Source organism: Procambarus clarkii, chromosome 5, assembly GCF_040958095.1.
Source record: "Procambarus clarkii isolate CNS0578487 chromosome 5, FALCON_Pclarkii_2.0, whole genome shotgun sequence".
Classification (NCBI taxonomy): domain Eukaryota; kingdom Metazoa; phylum Arthropoda; class Malacostraca; order Decapoda; family Cambaridae; genus Procambarus; species Procambarus clarkii.
Window position 1 is genome coordinate 28,273,944 of NC_091154.1, and position 24,628 is coordinate 28,298,571.

The 24,628-nt window shown below is 45.3% G+C and overlaps 2 protein-coding genes and 1 long non-coding RNA gene across 3 annotated transcripts; all 3 read left to right on the forward strand.

The window, feature by feature from the left end:
* Positions 1 to 575: 575 nt before the first annotated feature.
* Positions 576 to 5,624, forward strand: lobo (lost boys). The gene is made up of 3 exons (XM_069304907.1): positions 576 to 787; positions 3,827 to 3,952; positions 4,725 to 5,624. The coding sequence occupies exons 1-3, from the start codon at positions 635 to 637 to the stop codon at positions 4,968 to 4,970; spliced, it is 525 nt and encodes a 174-aa protein (XP_069161008.1). The 5' UTR covers positions 576 to 634; the 3' UTR covers positions 4,971 to 5,624.
* On the forward strand, positions 5,144 to 17,303 carry LOC123765848 (uncharacterized). Its single transcript, XM_069303314.1, has 15 exons — positions 5,144 to 5,227; positions 5,830 to 6,217; positions 6,519 to 6,556; positions 6,772 to 7,162; positions 7,412 to 7,537; positions 8,203 to 8,328; positions 8,856 to 9,012; positions 10,248 to 10,419; positions 12,128 to 12,331; positions 13,307 to 13,525; positions 15,406 to 15,628; positions 15,905 to 16,082; positions 16,266 to 16,419; positions 16,602 to 16,752; positions 17,272 to 17,303. Exons 1-15 carry the CDS (start codon positions 5,144 to 5,146, stop codon positions 17,301 to 17,303), a joined length of 2,643 nt encoding a protein of 880 aa, XP_069159415.1.
* Positions 17,304 to 17,486: 183 nt separating this feature from the next.
* LOC138352423 (uncharacterized) lies at positions 17,487 to 19,097 on the forward strand. The gene is made up of 2 exons (XR_011222799.1): positions 17,487 to 17,746; positions 17,879 to 19,097. It is a non-coding gene; the product is annotated as an uncharacterized lncRNA (long non-coding RNA).
* Positions 19,098 to 24,628: the final 5,531 nt, after the last annotated feature.

Genomic DNA, 24,628 nt, shown 5'->3' on the forward strand with positions numbered 1-24,628 from the left:
TACACTGTGTAATCTTTCATACAGAATAGGGTAGCAGCACATTGATGTGTATACCTAAGCTTGTTAATAATAATAATAAAAAAGTTATAAATGGAATCAGGAGAGAACATGAAATGGGAGGCAACTCAGCCATTCCTCCTGACTGAACTCTAAAAATTGTAGTTATTTAAAAAAAAATCTAAAAACATCAATGCTATATACTCTCATAAACCAAATGTACCTTCTTGTATATAAATAAATAAATATATAGTTGCTTTTCCTCACCGAAAACGTTTGATCCTATATATGCCCGACTATATATATAGGAAACCAGAACTAATTATAACTACTATACATATATAATGTTTTTTGTTTATACAGACATGCATTGGCTGTATTAATACAACATGCATTACTATTTTTGTATAATCATGTACAGCGCATTAATATCTATACATTAAAAATGAATAAGAAAGAAAATAAGTTTTAAAATATTGCATATATAGAACGAAAGTAATAAAGCTTTATGTGTGTTATCCTCCAAGCGTAGCGTCCTGGTTGCTATAGTAACTGCCTCCGGATATACACAGCACGCCTTAGAGCTGCCGCATACATACTGTATAGTACTTTATAGTGCCTTGCAGTACATGTATCAATGTGGGGAAGTGGAACAGATGCCAGTCAATCTATCAAAGCAGCTGAAGACGAACTGTTAAACCACATAGCGAGTTACAGGAGGCGGTATAATTCTCTGTACCCCCGGGGGCCAGTGCTGCTCCTGATGCCAGAGAATGAGGATGGTGTCACGGTGGGAACCTATCGCGATATTGACTTATATTATATGCCATAATGGACGAGAGATGATAATATTTGCAATCATGTTAATTAATTCACTTCGAGATGTAAATTAAGGCAAATTTTGACTTAATTGCCATCTTACCAGATATTTTATATATATATATATATATATATATATATATATATATATATATATATATATATATATATATATATATATATATATATATATATATATATATATATATATATATGTCGTACCTAGTAGCCAGAACTCACTTCTCAGCCTACTATTCAAGGCCCGATTTGCCTAATAAGCCAAGTTTTCCTGAATTAATATATTTACTATAATTTTTTTCTTATGAAATGATAAAGCAACCCTTTTCTCTATGTATGAGGTCAATTTTTTTTATTGGAGTTAAAATTAACGTAGATATATGACCGAACCTAACCAAGCCTACCTAACCTAACCTAACCTATATTTATAGGTAAGGTTAGGTTAGGTAGCCAAAAAAAGCTAGGTTAGGTTAGGTTAGGTAGGTTAGGTAGACGAAAAAACATTAATTCATGAAAACTTGGCTTATTAGGCAAATCGGGCCTTGAATAGTAGGCTGAGAAGTGCGTTCTGGCTATTAGGTACGACATATATATATATATATATATATATATATATATATATATATATATATATATATATATATATATATATATATATATATATATATAAAGCCAGGCCACCTGTATTTCTATATGACTTGGCATCAATGTTCGGCGACCTTGGCGTTTGAGTGTTTGCATTAATGCCAAACATGTGTGGTCAGATGGATGTCGTCGCATAAATGTTCTTGTTGTAACGTTTCTGTGGCATTTCTCGAATATGATGGATGGTAAACGTGTTGTCAGTGTTTAGTAAATGAATGTTTGAAAACATTTTGAAAAGGTAACATCTGTTTGCTAGGTGAAGCCGTCAGATACCAAGTTTGCTTCTATATTTATTTATACAATGATGCATAGCAGATGTGAGCGCTTAGTCTGATTCCTTCTCCTTGAAGAGCCATAATCTCAAGTTTGCTGGCAGCGATTCCCAAGGGGCTTGCATAACAAAGTCTGCATGTATTTCCTTGACACATTTCTCAGTGATTGTACTTGTGATATCAAATGTATTAATGGTGTTTATTGAACAATGGGTCCACCTGTTACTACTGAAAGCTCTTCTACTGAGCTTATTTAATAAATCAGTCAGTCAATCAATCATTTTGTGTTGCGTGTGAGCCCCTATAGTGGCTTTAGCTCTAGGGCCTGACCGGGCGCTGGAGCAAAACAACGACCTACACAGCTACTACAGCAGTTTTGGGTAATTATGTAATGACCCTCAGCACTGGTGTCCCAGAATCAATATTTAATCTATCATGAATATTTACCTGAATTTACCTGAGGGCCACTGACACTCTAGTGGCCTCGATGAGGACAGGAAGCCGTCGGCTTGTCAAAGGTCCCCCTCATTTGCCCTGATGATGTTTTCCGAGCTGTCGGAAATATTTAAGCTGTCTCTAGTAGCTCAGAGTCTTTAAAAACATAGTAATAAACTGTAAACTGACGTGAGGTTGTCTTGAGAGTCTTCAGATTAATATCTAAGATTTATAATAATATAATAATAATAATAATTTTTATTTAGGTAAGGTACATACATAAAGAGATTTTACAAAGTTTGTTGGCTTTATAGAAAGAGCTAGTACATACAATGCCTAAAGCCACTATTACGCAAAGCGTTTCGGGCAGGAAAAAACACTACTGACTAAAGCTTAAAACTAATGGGTAAAAAGAATAAGATGTGTTGAGTACATATAAAAATAGAGGTAAAAGAGGGGGGAACATTGTTGAAAAAGCAGCACAATTACAATTACAAATTATTACAGAAAATTACATTCAAACAGCGTTGATTTGAAAAACAAAAAAAACAAAAAACATACATGGGTTGACAACAGAGGGGTAAGGTGGGTTACAGGGAATTTATTAGGTATAGCTTCGTTTTTAACTTAAACTGGTTGAGAGAGGTACTGTCTTTAACATGGTTGGGAAGGTCATTCCACATTCTGGGCCCCTTGATTTGTAGAGCATTTCTGGTTTGATTAAGTCGTACTCTAGGAATATCAAAACTGTATTTATTTCTGGTGTGGTGCTCATGGGTTCTGTTACAACCTTCTATGAAGCTTTTGAGATCAGGATTGGCATTATAGTTTAGCGTTTTATATATGTATAATACACATGAGAGAATGTGCAGTGACTTAATGTCTAACATATTCAGAGATTTGAGTAGGGGTACCGAGTGATGTCTGGGGCCAGAATTGGATATTGTCCTAATAGCAGCTTTGTGTTGAGTAATTAGAGGACGTAAGTGATTTTGGGTAGTAGAGCCCCAAGCACAAATACCATAGTTGAGATATGGATAGATAAGGGAGTAATAGAGAGTCACCAGGGCAGGGCGTGGTACATAATATCTGATCTTAGAAAGAATGCCCACAGTTTTTGAAACTTTTTTTGATATGTTTAGAATGTGTCCCTGGAAATTCAGCTTGTGGTCAATGAGAATGCCAAGGAATTTGCCATCTAATTTGTTACAAATTTGGGTATTGTTTATTTTGAGATTTATTTGATTAGAGGATTTATTGCCAAACAGAATATAGAACGTTTTGTCAATGTTAAGGGTGAGTTTGTTGGCAGTTAGCCACAGATGGACTTTATTAAGCTCAGTATTTACTGTGGCATTTAGAGCAAGGGGATCAGGACTGGAGTAAATGAAGGTTGTGTCGTCAGCAAATAGAATTGGTTTGAGGTGTTGGGAGGCATTTGGAAGGTCATTAATGTAGATGAGAAAGAGGAGAGGGCCAAGTATGCTGCCCTGGGGAACACCAATGTTGATGGGTAGTGTGGGAGAAATTGTATTATTCACAGAAACACATTGGAGCATTTAATTATTACCAGTTGATCGCTTCTTCCGCGAGGGCTCGAGTGTGACTCCAGTCCTGTGAACTTGAACTGTGTGTTGCAGGTGGGTGTGGTGAGCCTGGTGGTGCCGTCACCCGCGCCACACCCGCAGTTGTTGGCCCTGGAGGATGCTGCTGCAGTCTTGGCTGATCTCATCTCCTACACGCCGCCCCGCCCACCGCCCACTCTGGTACGTACCCACCTACACCAATCCCCCCTCACGTACCCACCCACACCCACCTCCTCACGTACCCACCTACACCCCCCCCTCACGTACCCACCTACACCCACCCCCCCCCCTCACGTGCCTACACCCACCCCTCTCACGTACCCACCTACACCCCCCCCCTCACGTGCCTACACCCACCCCTCTCACGTACCCACCTACACCCACCCCCCCCCTCACGTACCCACCTGCACCCACCCCTCTCACGTACCCACCTACACCCACCCACCCCTCACGTACCCACCTACACCCACCCCTCTCACGTACCCACCTACACCCCCCTCACGTACCCACCCACCTCCTCACGTACCCACCTACACCCACCCCCCCCTCACGTACCTACCTACACCCACCCCCCCTCACGTACCTACCTACACCCACCTCCTCACATACCCACCTACACCCACCCCCCCTCACGTACCCACCTACACCCACCCCTCTCACGTACCCACCTTCACCCCCCCACACGTACCCACCCCCCCACACGTACCCACCTACACCCACCCCCCTCACGTACCCACCTACACCCACTCCCTTCACGTTCCCACCTTCACCCACTCCCCCTCACGTACCCACCTACACCCCTCGCGTAGAATCAGTATCTGAACAATATTTGCTAAGCTTATTATACAATCAGTGTAAAACAATCTTAGATAATTACTGGAATTTCCAGGTTTCAATATCAAGGTGTCTTATATTGTAAGATTTCAAGTGTATTCAGTGTTAAGTGTATCAGCCCAGCAGGGTGAGGTCCCCGGCAGTGGTGGTGAGGAGCCAGGAGGGTATTGGGGTAGAGTGTGCCCTGGTGCTGGTCTCCGTGCTCCTGGGGGCGGGGTACCACGCCCTGGTGGTGCAGGGCGCTGCCAGGCCCGCCCTGGTGGCCAGGGACACCTCCCATCTTCCCTGCCCCTATCTCATCCACCACCATACCGTAAGAGTCTCTCTCTCTCTCTCAGTCAGTTATGAGATTGATTGGAAATAGCCACGTGAAAAAATAATATAAATCGGCAAGGAGGGAATTTTATGTATATTGTATTTAATGTGTGTTCGTGCTTGCGGGGTGTCCTGCAGGAGGGCGAGGACCAGGTGGAGGCCGGCCCCTCCAAGTACAGCGTGAGACCACCACCAGACCTGAAGAGTCGCTACCTTCTCATCATGGAGGAACGGGCGAAGCGTCGACGTGCCGCCCACCTCCAACACCTCCACAAGCACCACCACGCCCCTGATGCCCATGCTCAGGTGAGGATACCTTGAGGTTACCTTACCTTGAGGTGCTTCCGGGGCTTAGCGTCCCCGCGGCCCGGTCGTCGACCAGGCCTCCTGGTTGCCGGACTGATCAACCAGGCTGTTGGACGCGGCTGCTCGCAGCCTGACGTACGAGTCACAGCCTGGTTGATCAGGTATCCTTTGGAGGTGCTTATCCAGTTCTCTCTTGAACACTGTGAGGGGTCGGCCAGTTATGCCCCTTATGTGTAGTGGAAGCGTGTTGAACAGTCTCGGGCCTCTGATGTTGATAGTTCTCTCTCAGAGTACCAGTTGCAGGATGTACCAGGATGCCCACAACTAGGTAAAGAAACCCATAACTGTGTTAGGAAACACACGGCCAGGCGATGGATCCCTTGTCCAGAAACCCACGAATCGGGGGAGAACTCATAATCAATTAATTACTAGTTATATTAACATGTAAAAAGTTTTGATTCTCACAACCATTAATGTTGTGTAGAATCAAATCCTAAGAGCATGATATAAGACTGCCTCGAAATGCTTGTGTAGACCGATTGCATATTTGTGGGGCAAGATCCCCCTCTTGAGAAACTGTGTTGAGTCATTTATTGGGTCAGATATGTCAAGATGATTTCTTATTGAACTGTTTCGATTCCCAGCAATGGTGGACTGGTAGAGGGGAAAGGGAAGGCCCTGAGACACCTCACCTGCATTTCTGGGTGGTGGTGCTGCCTCCTGGGCGACAGGTGGCCACCCCCACCTTCGTGGAACCCGCTACAGGCCGCATGCTTCTCCTAGGCTCCTCTCAGGCTCTTCCCTACAGCGGCATCCACGCTGTCTTCGACAACACCAACTACTGGGCCTGCACCAAGTACGATCAACCCATCTCCCCTGACATGGTAGGTTCACGTATGACTCTGGTTACCTCGCCTCCTGTTCTCAGACTCAGTGAGTATCAGGTGTTGATTATTCCCTTTAACGACAAGGGTGGATTTCCCTTTTACCGTAACATATGTATATTTTCCCCTTAACCCCTGACGGGTGTAGTAAAGGGGAAAACATTGTGATGGGCGTTGGTAATGTCAAGTGTTTTATCAAATAGATTAGTTGATTTATATTGAAGCTTCAAAATGTAAATTATAATATCCAAATATAACTGCGTCTAGCAGCTGAGTTGATATATTTTAACATGTGATATAAGTGAAAACGCATTTACATCATTATTTAGGTGATATACTATGACTTAGGATTACAAACATTGTGAGTTAGGATTTTGGACATTGCAAGGATAAGATAAATATTATAGGCGAGAAAATCCACAAGAGCCGTGATGGAGATTCGAACGTGTGCGCTGAATATTCCCAGACACACGCCCTAGACTTCTGGGCCTCGATATTGTCCATTACATTTTGGCCTATGTCGTGGTCTAGTCGTCTAGAGCGTGTGTCTGGCGGTACCCGACGTATAGGTTCGAATCTTCATCACGGCTCCTGTTGACTTTCTCATTGATATATATTCGCGTTATCTGTGTGTGTATATTGTGGGTAATGGTTATATAGTTTGACCTCTCAGATCGGAGTGTGTGGATGCCTCTGATTGAGGCTGATCAACCCCACCCATCTCAAGGCTCGCCTCGCCTTGATCCTGACTCACACCATCCAACAGCTGCCCACCAGCCATCCACACCAGATATTCAACCACCATCCACACCAACTACCCACAATCCAGCCACGCTAGCTGGCCACCAACCACCCACACCAGATACCCACCAGCCATCCACACCAGCTGGCCACCACCACCATCCGGCCCCAGCAGCAGCAGGCAGCGAGGGGTCGGGGCACCCAGCGCTAGGCGGCGCATCTCCAGCGACGCCAGTTCCAACAAGAGTCACTAAGCCGTCCCTCAAAGTGCCGAAGACTCGCGCCAAACCTGTCTCAGTCACGGAGGAAGGTGAGTTTATACACCTGATCTCTATTTTCATGATGAGTGGAGCGAGTATATTATTAGCATAATATTCTCACTGTAGCGAGTATATTATGCTAATAATATACTCGCTACAGTACCTTCTTGCAAATAAAAATTGTTATTGTTATTATATAAATATTGTTTGATTTAGAGGCCATATTTAAAACGCAGTCTTATCAATGTTAAGATTGATGTATTTGTTGCATTAAGGTGTTGTATTATCACACATTTCAGCGCTGGAGAAGAGATTTCCAGGAGGGTGGAGAGAAGAGGTATACAAGAGAGTAGTGGCTCGTCGCTACTCACACTTCTCTCACCAGCGGGGAGCCACACTCATACTCACGCTCTTCTCCAATACTGGTGAGTCTCCAGCCTGTCTCACACCACACCTGTCTCTCACCACACACCTGTCTCTCACCACACACCTGTCTCTCACCACACACCTCTCTCTCACCACACACCTCTCTCTCACCACACACCTCTCACCACACCTGTCTCTCACCACACCTCTCTCTCACCACATCTCTCTCTCACCACACCTGTCTCTCACCACACCTCTCTCTCACCACACCTGTCGTTACAGGACTATGGCAAGACCGATATTTGTGAAAGTTTCCTTTCATCTGGTACATCTTGCAGAAAATAGTGTACTATCTACAATAGGCGACTAATGTAGATAGTACACACACTGTACGCTGGCCGGGCCTGCTCCTCTTACCTGCCTACCTCATGACCACTGTAATATCAGCTACAGTACTGTACTCAGACTACTGACTGTCCGTGTAACTTGAACACAAATATAACACCAATGACAACTCTTTGTATAACTGGCTGACCAATAATGAAAATTACGATGTTGAAAATTGGGGGGCCATTTCCTGAACCCATCGTATTTCTCAGTAACTTTTCCGACCACAGGATATGGGTATTGGGGGCCCCTTAATATTCTTTCCAGCACTACCCACAGGATATGGGGTATGGAGTTTACAAAGCACTAAATAAACAAAGAATGTAACACGTTACAGGTTCGACGGAGGAGGTCCGGGAGCAGTTCGAGCAGCGGGCGGACTGTCTACTGACGAGGGAGACCCACCTCCTCCACGGGTCGGTCACCGAGACCTTCGCCTCCACCAGGAAGGACACGCTCAAACGTAAGCCAGAAACCTCCGTTTAGTGAACGTCATCTCTCGCTAACCTACCCCAAATCCTCTGGTTAAATGAACGACACCACACTACCCCGGGACCACACTACCTCGGGCCACACTACCCGAGGCCACACTACCCGAGGCCACACTACCCCGGGCCACACTACCCGAGGCCACACTACCCGAGGCCACACTACCCGAGGCCACACTACCCCGGGCCACACTACCCGAGGCCACACTACCCGAGGCCACACTACCCCGGGCCACACTACCCGAGGCCACACTACCCCGGGCCACACTACCCGAGGCCACACTACCCGAGGCCACACTACCCGGTGCCACACCGTCTGAAAGCCGGCTTGAAATATGTCGCCACAACTCGGGAGTGAAGAGGTTGCTCGTTTCATTTTCAAGAAGCAGGAAATCGCCGTCAACCCGAAATTGCTTTTGCTTGCACACCAGACCTTTGTGTCTTATTATTATTATTATTATTATTATTATTATTATTATAAATATTATTACTTTGAGGACAGGTCATGAGTACTGGAGGTGTCCCGGGTCCCTGGCCGCCAGGGTGCGCCCTGACGGTATGGACAACCCGGCCCTGGCGCCTGTAGGGGACGGCTCTGCTCACTCCTCCAGGGATGAGGTCTTCCAGTTCCACTCCAAGTTCAGAGTAGACGCTCTCAGGTGAGTTCAGGCACTCTGTTTTCTCTTTTTCCTGGTAAGGCACTCTTCCTACGTCTTCCCAGTTGAGGCATTCTCCCTACACCTTACCAATTGAGGCACCCTTGGCACCTACACTCTACACCCTGCTAGGAACAAAGGTTCCATGTACTAGACAGGACGTGTCGGCTCTGTGTAGTATTGTGTGATTAGCATAAAATATTATCACTTTTGATGGTTTGTCACCATCAAATATTGTCTATATTTTCATCATTTTCCTGCTTAATTTCCATCGACAGTCATTCTTTTATATTTTAGTTCTCTCTTGTTGCATCTGTTATCTTCGGACGTCACAGTTATCTCTCGTTACGTCGGTCATCGTTGTACGTCAGTCATCTCGTAACATGACAGGCATTTTGTTACATCTGTCATCTTGTTACGTCACAGTCATTTTATTATGTCACAGTCGGGATCAACTAAGCAGCCCGTTCTCAGGTCTAATTAATTATGCTGAGAAATCAACTTCCCTCTTAAAGCACCTCAATAGTTATCTAGATATTTTTGATGGTCTGAAAGCATATTAGGCCCCCATAATAGTCTACTTGTAAACTGGTAATGAACCTAACTAAACCTAAACAAATCTACCCTAACCTAATCAAATTTATCCTAACCTAAAATACCTAACCAACGATAGAGAGTTAATAATAGCTCTAATTATGTAGTGGGTTTGAAGTGATTACCACGAGGGTACAGGTTGAAAGATAGTGAAGCTGAAGGTTTGATAACGCGAGGGATGATCACTCTAACATGGATTATCCCTTTAACAGAGATGATCCTTCTAACAGGAATGGTCCCTCTAACAGGGATTATCCCTCTTACAGGGATGATCCAACCAAACTCTAGGAAGATTCAAAGAAAAAATTAACTTCAGAGTAGAGGAAGATGTCATGCAGCTGTATATCCACAGAGCGCCTCCACCTGGCCTACCATGGAGCATTCAGCTACAAAATGATTTCATTAACATTTACTCACGATTTTTCTGACTAATAAATTTACCCAGTTTGAGAAAATCTATGGAGCAGGACGGCGGGATCGAAACATCGTTCTGAGTACCCAGGACACAGGTTCGATCCGTCTTCGATCCTGCCGTCGACTTCCAAAAAATGTTCTCACATATGTATCACGTTATTGTGATGTCATTGTGTTATTTGTTATCCAGTGTTTCGTGTTGGTGTATGTAACATGTTATTATGGCGCAGGAGCCGGGTGATTGGCGCCACGGTGTGGCGGGAGGAGTTTGACCAGCGACCTGACCTCCTGCTGGCCAGGACCGTCACCTTCACTACCGCTGACCCTACACCGTCCTCACCCATCCAGGTCAAACCTTCAATACCACACAACCCATTTCAACCCATCCAGGTCAAACCTTTAGTAATACAGCTCCTATTTCAGCCCTTTAATGTAAGGTCTTAATTAACACAGGCCCCATTTTTCAACCCATTCATATGGCTCTGGTCGCAGGTCTCCCACGGTGTAGGAAAGTGCTAAGTTATAAATCTGAAACATTCTGAGTTCAGTTCCAGTTTTAGTTATCCATTTGGAACAATGTTGACCTTCAATAAAGAAATTCTGGAGTGCTTCTGTGTAAAGGTTAGGATGAGTTAGCCTAAGTATATTTATACCAGTTTGACAGTTAATTTCAGTAACACGATCAACAACGCTCGGAATATTAAGTTCCTTTCTCATGTTAAGTATCTTTGTGGTACGAGGGCACCCAAGGATTATCCTCAAGGCTTCGTTCTGTAATTTTTCAAGCCCTCCAAGCTTTCTTTCAGGCATATAGGCAAGCAGAGGTGCAGCATAATCCACTAAAGATCTGACGAATGCAAGATACATTATTTTGACAATTCTGACATTGGCACCATAGCCTGAGTGATAACCTGCAACAGCCTTGAGAGCTCGGAGCCTCTCTTTATACTGACGAGAGAGTCTGAATACAACAGGACCATACAGTGGCACCTCAAGGCCAAGGTATTTGAATCTGTTTACATAGTCAAGCTGGGAGCCATCAGACAGTTGCATCTTGCGAACAGCTCCTCTCTGCCTGGGTGGGCGCCGATTTTGTATCTTTGTTTTTTCTGCTGAGATGACTAAACCTAGGTCCTGACATGAGTCTAATACAGAGTTAAAAGTGTTCTGTGTGTCATCAGCGTAACTAATGATGTGCACGTTGGGTTTGCTCGGTACAGAGTTTAACAGCGTGTTTATTAAGATATTAAATGAGGTAGGGCTGAGGATACCTCCCTGTGGGGTGCCTAGTTCGAAGTCTCTTGTTACACTCCTATGCCCCTGGAATAATACAGATGACTTCCTGTTGGATAAGTAAGCTCTGATCCAACAAAAAAGCCGACCACCAATATTCATTCTCACAAGCTCACTCGAGATAACATGTCGCAATATTAAAGGCAGACTTGTGCTCTAGGAAGGTGGTATATGACTTGTCAGTGTGCAGGGTAAGAAAGGTGGTGATGGAGTGATGCACACTCCTTCCATGCATGAAGCCATATATCTGGGGGGATAACATGGTTCTTAGTCTATGGAGGAGACGGTTTAGGACCATTCTCTCGAATGTTTTGCAAATGCAGCTAGTAAGGGAAATTGGGCGGAAAGTATTCCCTTGATTAGACTTGGGAATTGGAATGGTTATACTGTCTATTTAGAGATAGACGTATTTATGAGTGAGTTTGGATAGGTATAAGAGCTGCCTTATATAGGTGATAAGGCCTGCTGCAGTGTACGTTAAGTCGTACGTCCGTACTTCTGCAATCTTGCAATTGTAAGTTTACATCTAATTTTTAAGTATAATTAATTATATTTTTTGAGACAAAAATGAATGGGATATTTTAGAAATGATTTGCAGATAATTATTTTGTTTACAATACAAGACCGAGTGTTTATGTAATAAAGGATCTTAGACTCTTTGAATAGAGGATCGAATGCTATCTCAAAAGAAGATCGATTCCTTCTCATCAGAAGATAGAACCTCTTTAATAAAGGACTGAATGTTTTTTTCAACAGAGGGTCGAACGCTTACCGCTCAATTACTTTTTAAATAGATAATCAAGTGCTTTCTCAACAGAGAATCGAAGAGGAGTTCGGGTGTCCGGATGACGTAGAGCCTCACAGGGCGGTCCAGCGCAGAGTGTTTGAAGTGAGTGAGGGAAGAATCCTGCTGGTGTACCACTACGGCCGTCATCGCCTTCTGCAGCCTACTAGGTCCTTCGTCAAGCCCCCTAGCGGCCGCCCGGCAGACCTCACCCCAGACATGACCCAAGGCTTCCAGGTCCGCTCCTCCACTGTCCTACATTGTCTTTAGTAACGTATACCCTGAGAGGTGTATACCAGTTCTCAGTGTATATGCACTGAATCTTTCCTTTAGTCCTGGACTATGTTCAGGACTAAAGTGTACTAGATGCAGACGAGGAGTCACAATAACGTGGCTGAAATATATTGACCAAATCACACACTAGAAAGTGAAGGGACGACGACGTTTTGGTCCGTCATGGACCATTCTCAAGTCGATTGTGTCCACACCCATCACTTTCAGAAGTGTGGTTTGGTCAACAAATGTCCTAGATGTTTGGCCCATAATAACCCTCCACAGGTTGATGGGATTTGAGCCCAGCACCAAACCATGTTATGGTGTATTTAACTACCACCATGAACAGTGAGGCAGAAAGCTAACGATGCGCACTGTGACTCTAGTGACATGAGAATCCCTAGTTTGGTTTAGCCTTCAAATCCATTCAGTGATGTTGCTGATGCTTGACAGCTTACCAACCTCGCTGTGTTTCAGAAACACAAATTCACAAACCAAAATGCACAACAAAATCTGGGTAACTCGGATTTATCTGGATAAACTGAATGAGAGCACTGTTTAATGGATGTTCTGTAGCTGGGGTTAGTACTGTTTAGTTGCCCCGTGGTGTGGTAGTTAGCCCAGTCGACTCAAATCCATTGGTGCTGGGTTCGATTCCCGGCTAGATCGACATGTTTGTTACGTTCCCTTGCTTAGTTAATCAACTGTTGTGGCTTGCATCTCGGGGGAATGGCTACACGAGGTTTCCATTTACACAGACGTAAATAAGTACTTGGGAGCTACTTAACTGTTGTGGGCAGCATCGTGAGGAGGGCGTCGCTGCCCATGGTGGACGTCTATAAATCTAACAGGCTTTTTGTCCCTGGCAATAACAAAACATGTCTACTTACTGAAGATAGAAGAACTCTCTTCCAACGTATTATCTTCGTGTTGGTGCAGCCGGACCCCAGTGTGGAGGAGCCCGCCATGCCGGAGCTGTGGGGGGTGCTGGAGGCGGAGATGGAGGCGGAGGTGGCGGCGCAGGAGGCGGCCAGGAGAGCCGTGGAGGAGACGGCAGCTCTCAGACAGACCAGGGAGGCCGAGGAACATCTCACCCTCCTTCTGCCGCACATCTTCGACATCCGCAGGAATGAAACGGTTCAGTACATACTGAAACAGGTGAGTATTGACTATTTGTACCTGCAGAGTCGAGTTATTGAAGCGCCGAAAACCCTAAACGCTATGCATATTAGTGACTTTAGGTATTGTATGTACTAGCTCTATCTATAAATCCAAAATTATGTTTGTAAATCAACTATGTATGTACTTTTCCTGAATAAAAAACTTTAATTTAATGTCGACCCCGCCTTTCTAACTAATCTACTGTATTTTTCCTCCTATATCTACTACATATATTTACATACACACACACATCCCCAGGAAGCAACCCGTAGCAGTTGTCTAGATCACGTGTACCCATTTACTGCTAGATGAACAGGATCATCAGGGTGAAAGAAACTGACTATTTGTGTCTGCCTCGGCTGGGAATCTAACCCGGGCCACTTAGGACTACGACCCCAGAACGCTGTCCACTCAGTCGCGAGACCCCAAGAGTGAGTGAATGTGTGTGTATTCACCTAGTTGTGCTTGCGGGGTTTGAGCTCTACTCTTTCGGCCCGCCTCTCAACTGTTTCTTTTCACACACTACACACACACCCCAGGAAGCAGGAACGTGCAGGAAGGAAGTAGCCCGTGACAGCTGACTAATTCCCAGGTACCTATTTACTGCTAGGTAACAGGGGCATAGGGTGAAAGAAACTCTGCCCATCGTTTCTCGCCGACGCCGGCATCGAACCCGGGACCACAGGATCACGTGTGCAGCATGCTGTCCGCTCAGCCATCGGCTCCCCTTGTGTGTGTATTCACCTAGTTGTGTTTGCGGGGATTGAGCTTTGCACTTTCGGCCCGCCTTTCAACTGTCAATCAACTGTTTACTAACTACTTTTTTCTCTATCTCTACACCACACCACACACACCCCAGGAAGCAGCCCGTGACAGCTGACTAACTCCCACGTACCTATTTACTGCTAGGTAACAGGGGCATTCAGGGTGAAAGAAACTTTGCCCATTTGTTTCTGCCTGGTGCGGGAATCGAACCCGCGCCACATAATTACTAGTACTGCGCGCTATCCACCAGGCTACCAGGCCCCCATGTGAATGGGGGCCTTTGTGTATGTGAATGTGTGTGTGCGTGCATGCATGGGTGCGTATGTGTGTGCGTCCTTACTCAACTAGTGTTGGCAGGATCAATGATATGTCTGAATTGGATTAACTCTTCCAGTATACACACCTGTAAAGACTCCTTGTTCAGGTGAAAATAAAAGCACCAAGTCTATGCAACTCACTCCATAATGAAATAACACATTGTCCAACCCATCCCCCCTATACATAAGTAAAACCAAAAAGTACCTTATTTCATCCCATAGTTCCCTACCTAGTGCTTCAAACTCACACTGTATCTTGTGCTACCCGTCCTCTCAAAATAACGTAGCATTTCGCTCGTATGCGCGCTATCGCCAAAAACTGACGTAATTTGAAATTAAATCGGCTCACGAAAGTAATGTACTGTCCCGTTTTCTATTTGGGTCATCCAGCTTAGTCTGTTAGGTTAGGAGAGAAAACTTTCAATTAACGATTTTAATGACATTTTGAAACTTTAGGAGAATTTCCTCCCCCTCCTAACCTACCAGAGGACCCTTAACTAACTGCTTTGATAAAAAAAATTCCCAAACTTATTTACATTTTTTTTTATTTTCGAATTACGTCAGTTTTCGGCCGTACGTGCAAACGGCTATTTCAGACGTGATTTGTAAGAAGACAGGTTGGTGGCCCAATATTAGTATATAAGGCATTGTATCTTCACCAGTGTAATCATCTCAGTTAATTTATGTTGCAGTTATTATATTTAACTCAAAATGTTACTAGAAAGTACCTATTCATCTTACCTGTGAGATTAGTGTTACGATTAGTGTTTACTTACCTGTAAAGGTGTGTTACAGAGGCAGTACGAAGAGGCTCACAGAGAAGAGATGCTGGCTAAGCGACGGGAGGAGCAGGAAGGTCGCGTCGACACCATCGCTCCTTATCTACCCCTCCTACAGGTCAGCGAGCATTATCTACTCCTCCTACAGGTCAGTGGGCATTATCTACCCCCTCCTACAGGTGAGTGGGCATTATCTACCCCTCCTACAGATCAGTGGGCATTATCTACTCGTCCTACAGGTCAGTGAGCATTATCTACCCCCTCCTACAGGTCAGTGGGCATTATCTACCCCTCCTACAGGTCAGTGGGCATTATCAACCCCGTCCTACAGGTCAGTGGGCATTATCTACCTCTCCTACAGATCAGTGGGCATTATCTACTCGTCCTACAGGTCAGTGGGCATTATCTACCCCCTCCTACAGGTCAGTGGGCATTATCTACCCGTCCTACAGGTCAGAGTGGACATTATCTACCCCCTCCTACAGATCAGTGGGCATTATCTACCCCTCCTACAGATCACTGGGCATTATCTACTTCTACAGGTCAGTGGGCATTATCTACCCCGTCCTACAGATCAGTGGTCATTATGTACCCCTCCTTCAGATCAGCGGGCATTATCTACCCCTCCTACAGGTCAGTGGACACTATCTACCCCTCCTACAGGCCAGTGGACATTATCTACCCGTTCTTCAGGTGAGTGGGCATTATCTACCCGTCTTACAGGTCAGTGGGCATTATCTACCCCCTCCTACAGGTCAGTGGGCATTATCTACCCCTCCTACAGGTGAGTGGGTATTATCTACCCCGTCCTACAGATCAGTGGGCATTATCTACCCCTCCCACAGGTCAGTGGGTATTATCTACCCCGTCCTACAGATCAGTGGGCATTATCTACCCCGTCCTACAGATCAGTGGTCATTATCTACCCCCTCCTACAGATCAGTGGGCATTATCTACCCCCTCCTACAGATCAGTGGGCATTATCTACCCCTCCTACAGGTCAGTGGGCATTATCTCCCCCGTCCTACAGGTCAGTGGACATTATCTACCTCTCCTACAGGTCAGTGGGCATTATCTACCCCGTCCTACAGGCCAGTGGGCATTATCTACCCCTCCTACAGGTCAGTGGGCATTATCTACCCCTCCTACAGGTCAGTGGGCATTATCTACCCCGTCCTACAGGCCAGTGGGCATTATCTACCCCTCCTACAGGTCAGTGGGCATTATCTACCCCGTCCTACAGGCCAGTGGGCATTATCTACCCCTCCTACAGGTCAGTGGGCATTATCTACCCCTCCTACAGGTCAGTGGGCATTATCTACCCCTCCTATAGGTCAGTGGGCATTATCTACCCCTCCTACAGGTGAGTGGGCATTATCTACCCCGTCCTACAGGTGAGTGAGCATTATCTACCCCTCCTACAGGTGAGTGGGCATTATCTACCCCGTCCTACAGGTGAGTGAGCATTATCTACCCCTCCTACAGGTGAGTGAGCATTATCTACCCCTCCTACAGGTGAGTGAGCATTATCTACCCCTCCTACAGGTGAGTGAGCATTATCTACCCCTCCTACAGGTGAGTGGGCACCTTCTACCCCATCCTACAGGTGAGTGTACAGTTGTTCTGTTGTTTAGCAGCGTGCACCTGTCCACAGAGACCAAGACGAGTGTGTTCTGGCGTTTTTATTCGCGGTGATTTGGGTTATATGAACCGGTTTAAGACGACGTTGCTATGACCTGTCTGGTCTCCAAGTACTTGGCTGCCTCCTGGTGATACCTAGCTCATCTGACGGGTCAAGGTGATTTGCAGAATCAGCTGAAATTGCTGAGCTGCAATGAGTTATTGTTTTACATTTAGATACGTAAATTGAGTTTTTTCACAGTCATTAACACGGAAACAATGGGGCCATATTAGACTTTTCTTAAATTCATTACATATAGCTATTTCAGGACAGGTCATTTAACTCAAGAGGCACTGTTAACAATTCAGAGTACATGACATCGGGAATAGAAACACTATCAGTCTCAATTCAAAATAGCGCTCTACAGACAGTTTTTGAACAATTTTAAATCAGGATCTGAAAAGGAAGATTTATTTCATTGATACTGACAAGGGAAAACTCACTGGTTCGTTACTATAAAGAGGGACTTTTTGCTTTGGTAATACAAAGTATACCGTCTGCCTTTCTTGGGAAAAGGGAGAATCACAGCCTTGGCGGAATGTTTATGACTTAGTCTCCGCTCTTCCAGGGAGAGGGAGCAGCTGAGAGAGCAGAGATGGTGAGAGAGAGATGCCTGCAGGACCTCCGGGAGCGCCTTGCCTTGAGAGCCAACCTCCTACAGGACAGACTTGACCAGGTAATTGTATTTCACTCTCAGGTCTTCGCAATCGGAGGTGTAAGCCTAGTTCACGGTAGTTTTATGATGTGTGGTTTGGTCATCATAGTAAAGATGAGGTGTGTGACACTAGCCATGTTTGTGCCTGTGCAGGCCCGCGCGCTGGTGCTGGAATGCCGGGAGGAAGCAAGTCGTCGGAAACGCCTCACAGCGGAGGATCGAGCGGATCTCACCGGGCGGACGACGGCAGCGGAGGCCGCTCACCGCCGCTTGCGGGCCCAGCTGGCGGCCTGGAGGCACGAGGCCTCCGAGAGATACGAGGCTCTGGCCTCACAGCTGGAGAACAGTCCCTTGCTCTCTCAGAGGCCTCCCTCCACCCCGACACACTGACCACTCTCCACCCCTTTTTATTTGTTATTAACACATTTAGGTATATCTTTATTTGCGCAGCTGCCCTAGACTATATGAAGGGGAGTACAGTGTGTCAAAAAGCTAGCTACGTGATGCTAACAGTTCCCATCACACAGGATGGTTAGTCATACAAATGCATGTGATAAGAGGTCTGCACTGGCAGACTCTGGGTGCATTATAATTATATCATCAACACCAGAGTGAATAAGGCAGCGGTGATAATAAAAGTCTCCATCTCGCAGGATGGTTAGTCATACAGGGCCATATGTTCAGTAGCCGGCACTGGCAAATTTTGGGTACAATATGAGGATATCATCAAGAACACGAGAGTGAATAAAATAGTAGCCAAGCTCCAGGTACCTCATGCCAACGGGTCTGATAACTGGGCATTCAGTGATGTAGTGAGTGTGATCACCACCCAGTACCTGCTCACAGAGTTTGCACCTGGAGTGCTCAGGATTGGGAGACCCGTCACCTGTAGCCACCTGCCACAGGTAACGGTAACCCAATCTGATCCTGGCAACCACTGTGTCGCACAGTCTGGTCGACGTTTTGTGCTGCCCATATATATAGGTTTCAGATCTGAACAAATCATAGCTTTTTATACTGGTGCTTTCAGGTCGTTGGGAGTGAGTAATTTCTCTCCTATCAGACCTGAGTGTTTGGACCAATACAGTTTTGACAGCAGAGATGGGGATACCTAGATCTAATTCAACTTCAGACTTGTTACACGCTAATTTGGCTGCAATATCTGTCTCATTATGATGGGTTATATTTATGTGTGAAGGTATCCAGACAATGGAGATTCGAAACCCTTTACTCTGTGCAACGATTAGGTAATTTATAATTGGTAATATGAGGTTCTTACTGTCGATCTTCCGGGAGAAATTTTCGATTGCTTGAAGAGCAGACTTTGAATCACAAAATATTATTCCTCAATTACAATTAAATATACAAAATATTATGTTTTTTAATATACTGCTGTCTTTAAGCTGTTGTGTCGCCTGCTCTGTTTGTATGGAGGTCAGCCAGTTGTTTAACCTGACAATGACAGTCTGAGTGCAAATATTATTTCTATAAAACCTATATGCTGCTGCAGTTCGTCCAGTAGAAGACTGGACTGAGCCGCCGGTGTAGACACAGTGCTCGCGAAATCTTAAATGTTTGATGGAGGAGGCAATTGTTTCAAGTGTGACAGCTTTGAGAACAGCAAAATTCTCATTTCCTTTCTTGGTGACGAGTGATACTTGATGATGGGGCACAGACAAAGAGGAATATATGAAACAGGTAGTCTCCGGTAACAAAATAATAAGACACAGTCTCCGGTGACAGGTAACAAAATCCAGTCTTAGCATCTTAGCACAGTAAAAGCTAGAGGCTCAGGAATATACACCTCTCTAACAACGTGTGAGAAACATAGAGCTGCCCGAAACGCTTTGCGTGTTAGTGGCGTTACATAAATGTAAAAATATGTACTCTCATAAACCCAATGTTCCTTCTTTAATATAAATAAATAAATAAATAAACAAGCAAACACTCACGTCATCTAACAGGGAATTATAAAACAGGTTCTACTGGAAATACTGGATTAACCTGGCTATGATGGCTGGGGGGGGGGGGGGGCAACCTGTTCGATTAATGGACGCGCTGCAGTTTTTTATGTAATCGACCGCGACCTAAAAATTATGGTGGTTTAGGGAAATTAAAAGTCCCTTAGTACTGACGCTTTAAAAGACAAGTGAGCATCGGCTGCCGTAAGTTAATTAGGTTGCCGAGATGTTGACGCTTCAAGTTAGGTTTTTTTTTTTTGTACGGAGGAGACATGGAGAGAACTGGCCGGGTAGCAACAGCCTAACCGATCAAGTCATCATCACAGTATTAAGGCCTAGACGTCAAGGAAAACTATCTAAATCAGCCGCAGGTAAATCACAGGTAAGGCCATTGTTATGACGTAGTATGACTCGGCACTCTTCCAGACGGACAACGTAAAAACTGGTTAGTGTGAGGTGTGACGACGTTGGTGACGTAGCCCACTAGTCTACGCGCCGGTTACAACTGGCCTGACTGACCTCACAAGAGTGACCCCACCACCACTACAGTCCACTTGAGCTGGACGGTAGAGCGACGGTCTCGCTTCATGCAGGTCGGCGTTCAATCCCCGACCGTCAGAGTGGTCAGGCCACCATTCCTTCCCCCCGTCTCATCCCAAAGCTTCATCCTGACCCCTTCCCAGTGCTATATAGTCGTAATGGCTTGACTATCATATTATCCAGATGGCCAAACGTTGTGCCCAGCTGCCACAGGATTGGTCTATAAGGTAAACAGCCATTATATTTGACTGACAGCCGGTCTATCACGTTAACAATTGATCTATCATTCTAACATCTGGTCTATCAGATTAATAACTGGACTACCAGGCTAACAGTTGGCTATTCATGTTAACAGGTGGCCTTCACGTGTGAATTTATACCTCAATAAACTTTATTTCAATTTTAATTTCAATCACCATAGACCTTCCCTCTTGTTGAACACCACCCAAAGACCATCACCATAGACCTTCCCTCCTGCTGATAAGTTAAATTCTGTGAAATTTACACAGCTCTTCTTAACATTAACTCATGTGTGTGATATCTTTAGTTATCGTGGTTTCTTAACCTTTTGTTGTATCGTAAATTTGGGGTTTCGAAAGCTTTCGTGGTTTCCAAAAATTTCGGAGTTTCGTATATATTCAGGATTCCGAAAATTTTCGTTCTTTCTTTAATTTTCGTGGTTTCTTAAGTTCTCGTTGTTTTTTTAGTTTTCGTGGTATCTAAAGCATTGTTGTTTGGCAAGTTTTCGTTGGTGCGTAAATTATCGAGGTGTCCTTAGATCTCGCGGCTTCATAAATTGGTTTAGTTTCTTTGAAAACAGGTCCCGGGCCGCCCACCTGACCACCACCACCACTCTCTCCTCCACCAGAACGTGGAGCATACGTTTCTCAGACGCAAAAACAACGGCATCTGATGCGTGTTACTCTGACGTGTTACTCTGACGTGTTACCGGAACGTGTTGCTGTTACATGTCACAGTAAGGCTCGTGGTGTCCCCCCTACTCGCTATATTTGCCACAAGGGGCCGCAGTCAATGCAGTAAAGGATCTAGGGGGGGTGTTAGGGGAAACATCTGATGTAAAACTCATCAGTTTTACTGTAAACTGCACATAACATTAAGTGTGTACAATTTTTGCAGTTACAGGAAACTTAGTAACCATTGGCACTCCAAACTCCAGCTAGATGCTGCTCAGTTAAACTCCTCAAGCACCAGGTACATGAAACTTAGTAACATTGGTACACTAGATTTCAGTTAGATGCGTCAATGTTAAATTGGTTGCAATCTTAAGTTAGTGTGAACTTTATCAAACTTTTAACATCAATATGGACTATCAATATCAGTCTCGCTAGACTCCACAATGAATCAAAGGGGTACTGACTTTCCAGTAGTCTGTACTGATTTGATTTTGCTATTTCCACAGTGCTTGGCTGCACCACCCACCTGATCAGCACCGAGGTGTATATAGTTGTCAGCGAGGGTGGATGCACATATGTAGTCCCACACTAGCTGTTTGCCCCTCTTCCTCCCGCTCCGTTTCCATCTTCACCGATGGGTCTAAGTTTGCAGACGGTGTTGGCTACTCTGTTGTTTTTCCTGACCACACCTAGATGTGTCGCCTGCCTCCAGAGACTAGCGTCTACACGGCAGAACTTTATGCTTTTCTCTATGCTCTTCGTCTACTGCTTTCTCGCTGTCAATCCTCCTTTGTGGTTGTAGTTGACTCTCGTAGTGCCTTCATGGCTCTGGAGTCCTTTAATCCAGTCCATCTGGTAGTTGTCGAGATTCAACATTGGCTGTTTCTTATTTCCAGTAGATTTAAGATGGTAGAGTTTTGCTGGGTTCCCAGTCATATTGGTGTCTCTTTAAATGAGCGTGCGGACGATGCCGCTAAGGAAGCTATCCGCACTTGTCCCATCTCCCGTAAAGGTATTCCTTATTTCGACTTTTACCCAGTTATTCATTCCTCCATCCTTGCCCGTTGGCAGGGTTGTTGGTCGTCTGTTACTGATAACAAACTGCGTGCTCTTAAGAGTAGTGTGTCCCCGTGGCCTTACTCCTACCACCGTAACCGGCGGTGGGAAACGGCTCTGGCAAAGTTGCGTATCAGTCATACACACTTACCTCACGGACACTTAATAGAGCGCCGTCCTGCTCCTTATTGTCCAAACTGCATTGTTCCTCTTACAGGTATTCATATCCTTGTTGAATGTCCTGTCTTCCAGGACGAGCGTGTGTCTAGCTTTCCGACGGTCCCTCGTGGTCCTTTGTCCCTCGATAGAATTATTGGTGAATCAGATACTTTTGATATCGTTCGCCTTATGCGTTTCTGTTCTCATATTGGCATCCTTAGTGATATTTAGTGCCCTCTGATTATTCCGCACATTTGATGGTGCTACATAGCCTTCCCGGCTTGGTGCCTGCTTTTGGTAATTACTAACTTACTTGCTCCTCTTCCAGGGGTATATTGTGATGCCATCTGTGCGAAGTGCAGGATCGTCTGGGTTTTGGACCGTTAGGATGTGAGGTTCTCTCTCTGATGGACACTTGATCTGAGGCGAAGCTCCTCTTAATGTGTCATTGACTTTGTTGAGTCTTGCATGCCAGCCCTTAGAGCTTCCATAGTGCATCCCATGAAGTCCGCAATGGTCAGCTACCACCCTGTTGTAAATACACTTGTATTCAGTGTGAATTATGGCACCAAGGCGGAGGGCCACAGCTATAAAGGGTATCTGGATTTAGAAGTGTGCCTGTTGAAGATATTTTCTTCAGCCCGCCTCAAATCCACCGCTCTGAGGCGGGCTTTCTCCTTATTTAATGTTACAGCATCGAGCATGGCATTAGCTATTTTTTCCATTATTGGGCTCTCTCAGCTGGACTGTTTATGCTTTCCTGTTGGATCTATGTTGGGTGCCAGGGCCACAAGGGCATCCCACTGATTTAAACATTCCATAAAAGCAAAATCGTGCGTCCCCGCCGAATCACCCAGATGTTCTGGTAGGATTTTTCTCATTAGGTCATTCGATGCATAGGAGGAGGAAAATAAGGCTAGTAGAGCAATCTGGGAGGTCGTACAGACGCAAAGGCCACCGAATCTTACGGGGGATGGTTGCTTGTTCCCATCGAGTCACCCAATAACAGGTTCAGGACTTTCTCTAGCATGGACTTCAAAAGGGTGTGTCATACTCGTTTAATTTACTGCTGGTGTGGGATGGTGAACACTTCAAAAATTAAGTCAGCTTAGGAAGATATTCGCATTTTGTGAGGAGAAAAAGAGCATCATGAGCGTCGATCTTGTCATCCTGTCCTGCATCGTTCTTGGGCCAGTGATTTTTACATCCAGGACCACCTCGATTGTTTGCGGACCAACTGGGACACCCAGAAGGGTACACTTAGTTGACTCAAAAAGTGCAAATGTCCGGAAGAACAATTCTTATGTGGCCAGTGATATCTAAGTTGGGGGAAACTATTTCTCATTTGGATGCATAGAGAATGAGGTCTATAGTTGCTGCTGGATTTTCTTTAATCCCCCATAATGGTATCTAGAGTTCCGGCGAGAGCACCATCATCCAGGAACCAGATGTTTAGCTCGCTTGTCAGACTATCAGTGACCTCTTTGATAGCTAAGCACAACAGAAGGGGGCTAAGGGATCGGGCTGTTGGACACCTTCACATGAGTCTATTTCATGCTCCTCAAAAATAACCAAAGAGTAGCACGATTGGATGATAGGATAAAGGGAATGGAAAAGTTGTGTACAGATCAAAGGACAGCATCTCATACCATTACCAAACTGAAGGTCTGCCATGCAGTAGTACTCTCTACCCTTCTCTGCGCCAGCGTGACCTGGCCGGTCTACAGCAGACATGCCAAACAGCTCAATTACTTTCACTTGAGCTGTCTCCGCAGACACCTCCGCATCAGGTGGATGGACAAAATCCCGGACACGGAAGTCCTGGAAAGAGCCGGTATTCCCAGCGTCTTCACCCCTCTTAAAGAAAACCCAGGATAGATGGACAGGCCAGGTTGTCAGCATGCCTGATAGCCGATTGCCAAAACAGCTGTTGTATGGGGGAATTATGTCAGGGCATGCGTTCAATTGAAGGCCAGAAGAAACGACTCGAGGACTGCCTCAAGGTGACACTCAAAGACCAGGACATCAACCCCAGCACTTGGGAGTCGCTTGCTTGGGACCGTCCAACTTGGAGAAGCAAAGTCACCACAAGGGCAAGTGCGGCAGAAAATAATCGAATTGCAGAGGCTCAGAAAATTTTCTGCACGCAAAGTTAAAGCAACCTTCACCTCTACAGCGCACTCATCCACATATATCCCATGTGTGGGCGAGCCTTCTGGACCCAGACTGGTCTCATCATCCATCTTCTGACACACAGCCACCGACCTTCGACC

Bases quoted from the DNA above. Each gene is read 5' to 3' on its own strand.
- LOC123765848 (XM_069303314.1), top strand. From the start codon at position 5,144: ATGGAGGAACGGGCGAAGCGTCGACGTGCCGCCCACCTCCAACACCTC. The intron at 7,163-7,411 runs GTGAGTTTATAC...CACACATTTCAG, and splicing joins TGTCTCAGTCACGGAGGAAG to CGCTGGAGAAGAGATTTCCA. The intron at 12,332-13,306 runs GTCCGCTCCTCC...GTGTTGGTGCAG, and splicing joins ACATGACCCAAGGCTTCCAG to CCGGACCCCAGTGTGGAGGA.
- lobo (XM_069304907.1), top strand. From the start codon at position 635: ATGTGGGGAAGTGGAACAGATGCCAGTCAATCTATCAAAGCAGCTGAA. The intron at 788-3,826 runs GTGGGAACCTAT...TGTGTGTTGCAG, and splicing joins AGAATGAGGATGGTGTCACG to GTGGGTGTGGTGAGCCTGGT. The intron at 3,953-4,724 runs GTACGTACCCAC...TAAGTGTATCAG, and splicing joins CCCGCCCACCGCCCACTCTG to CCCAGCAGGGTGAGGTCCCC.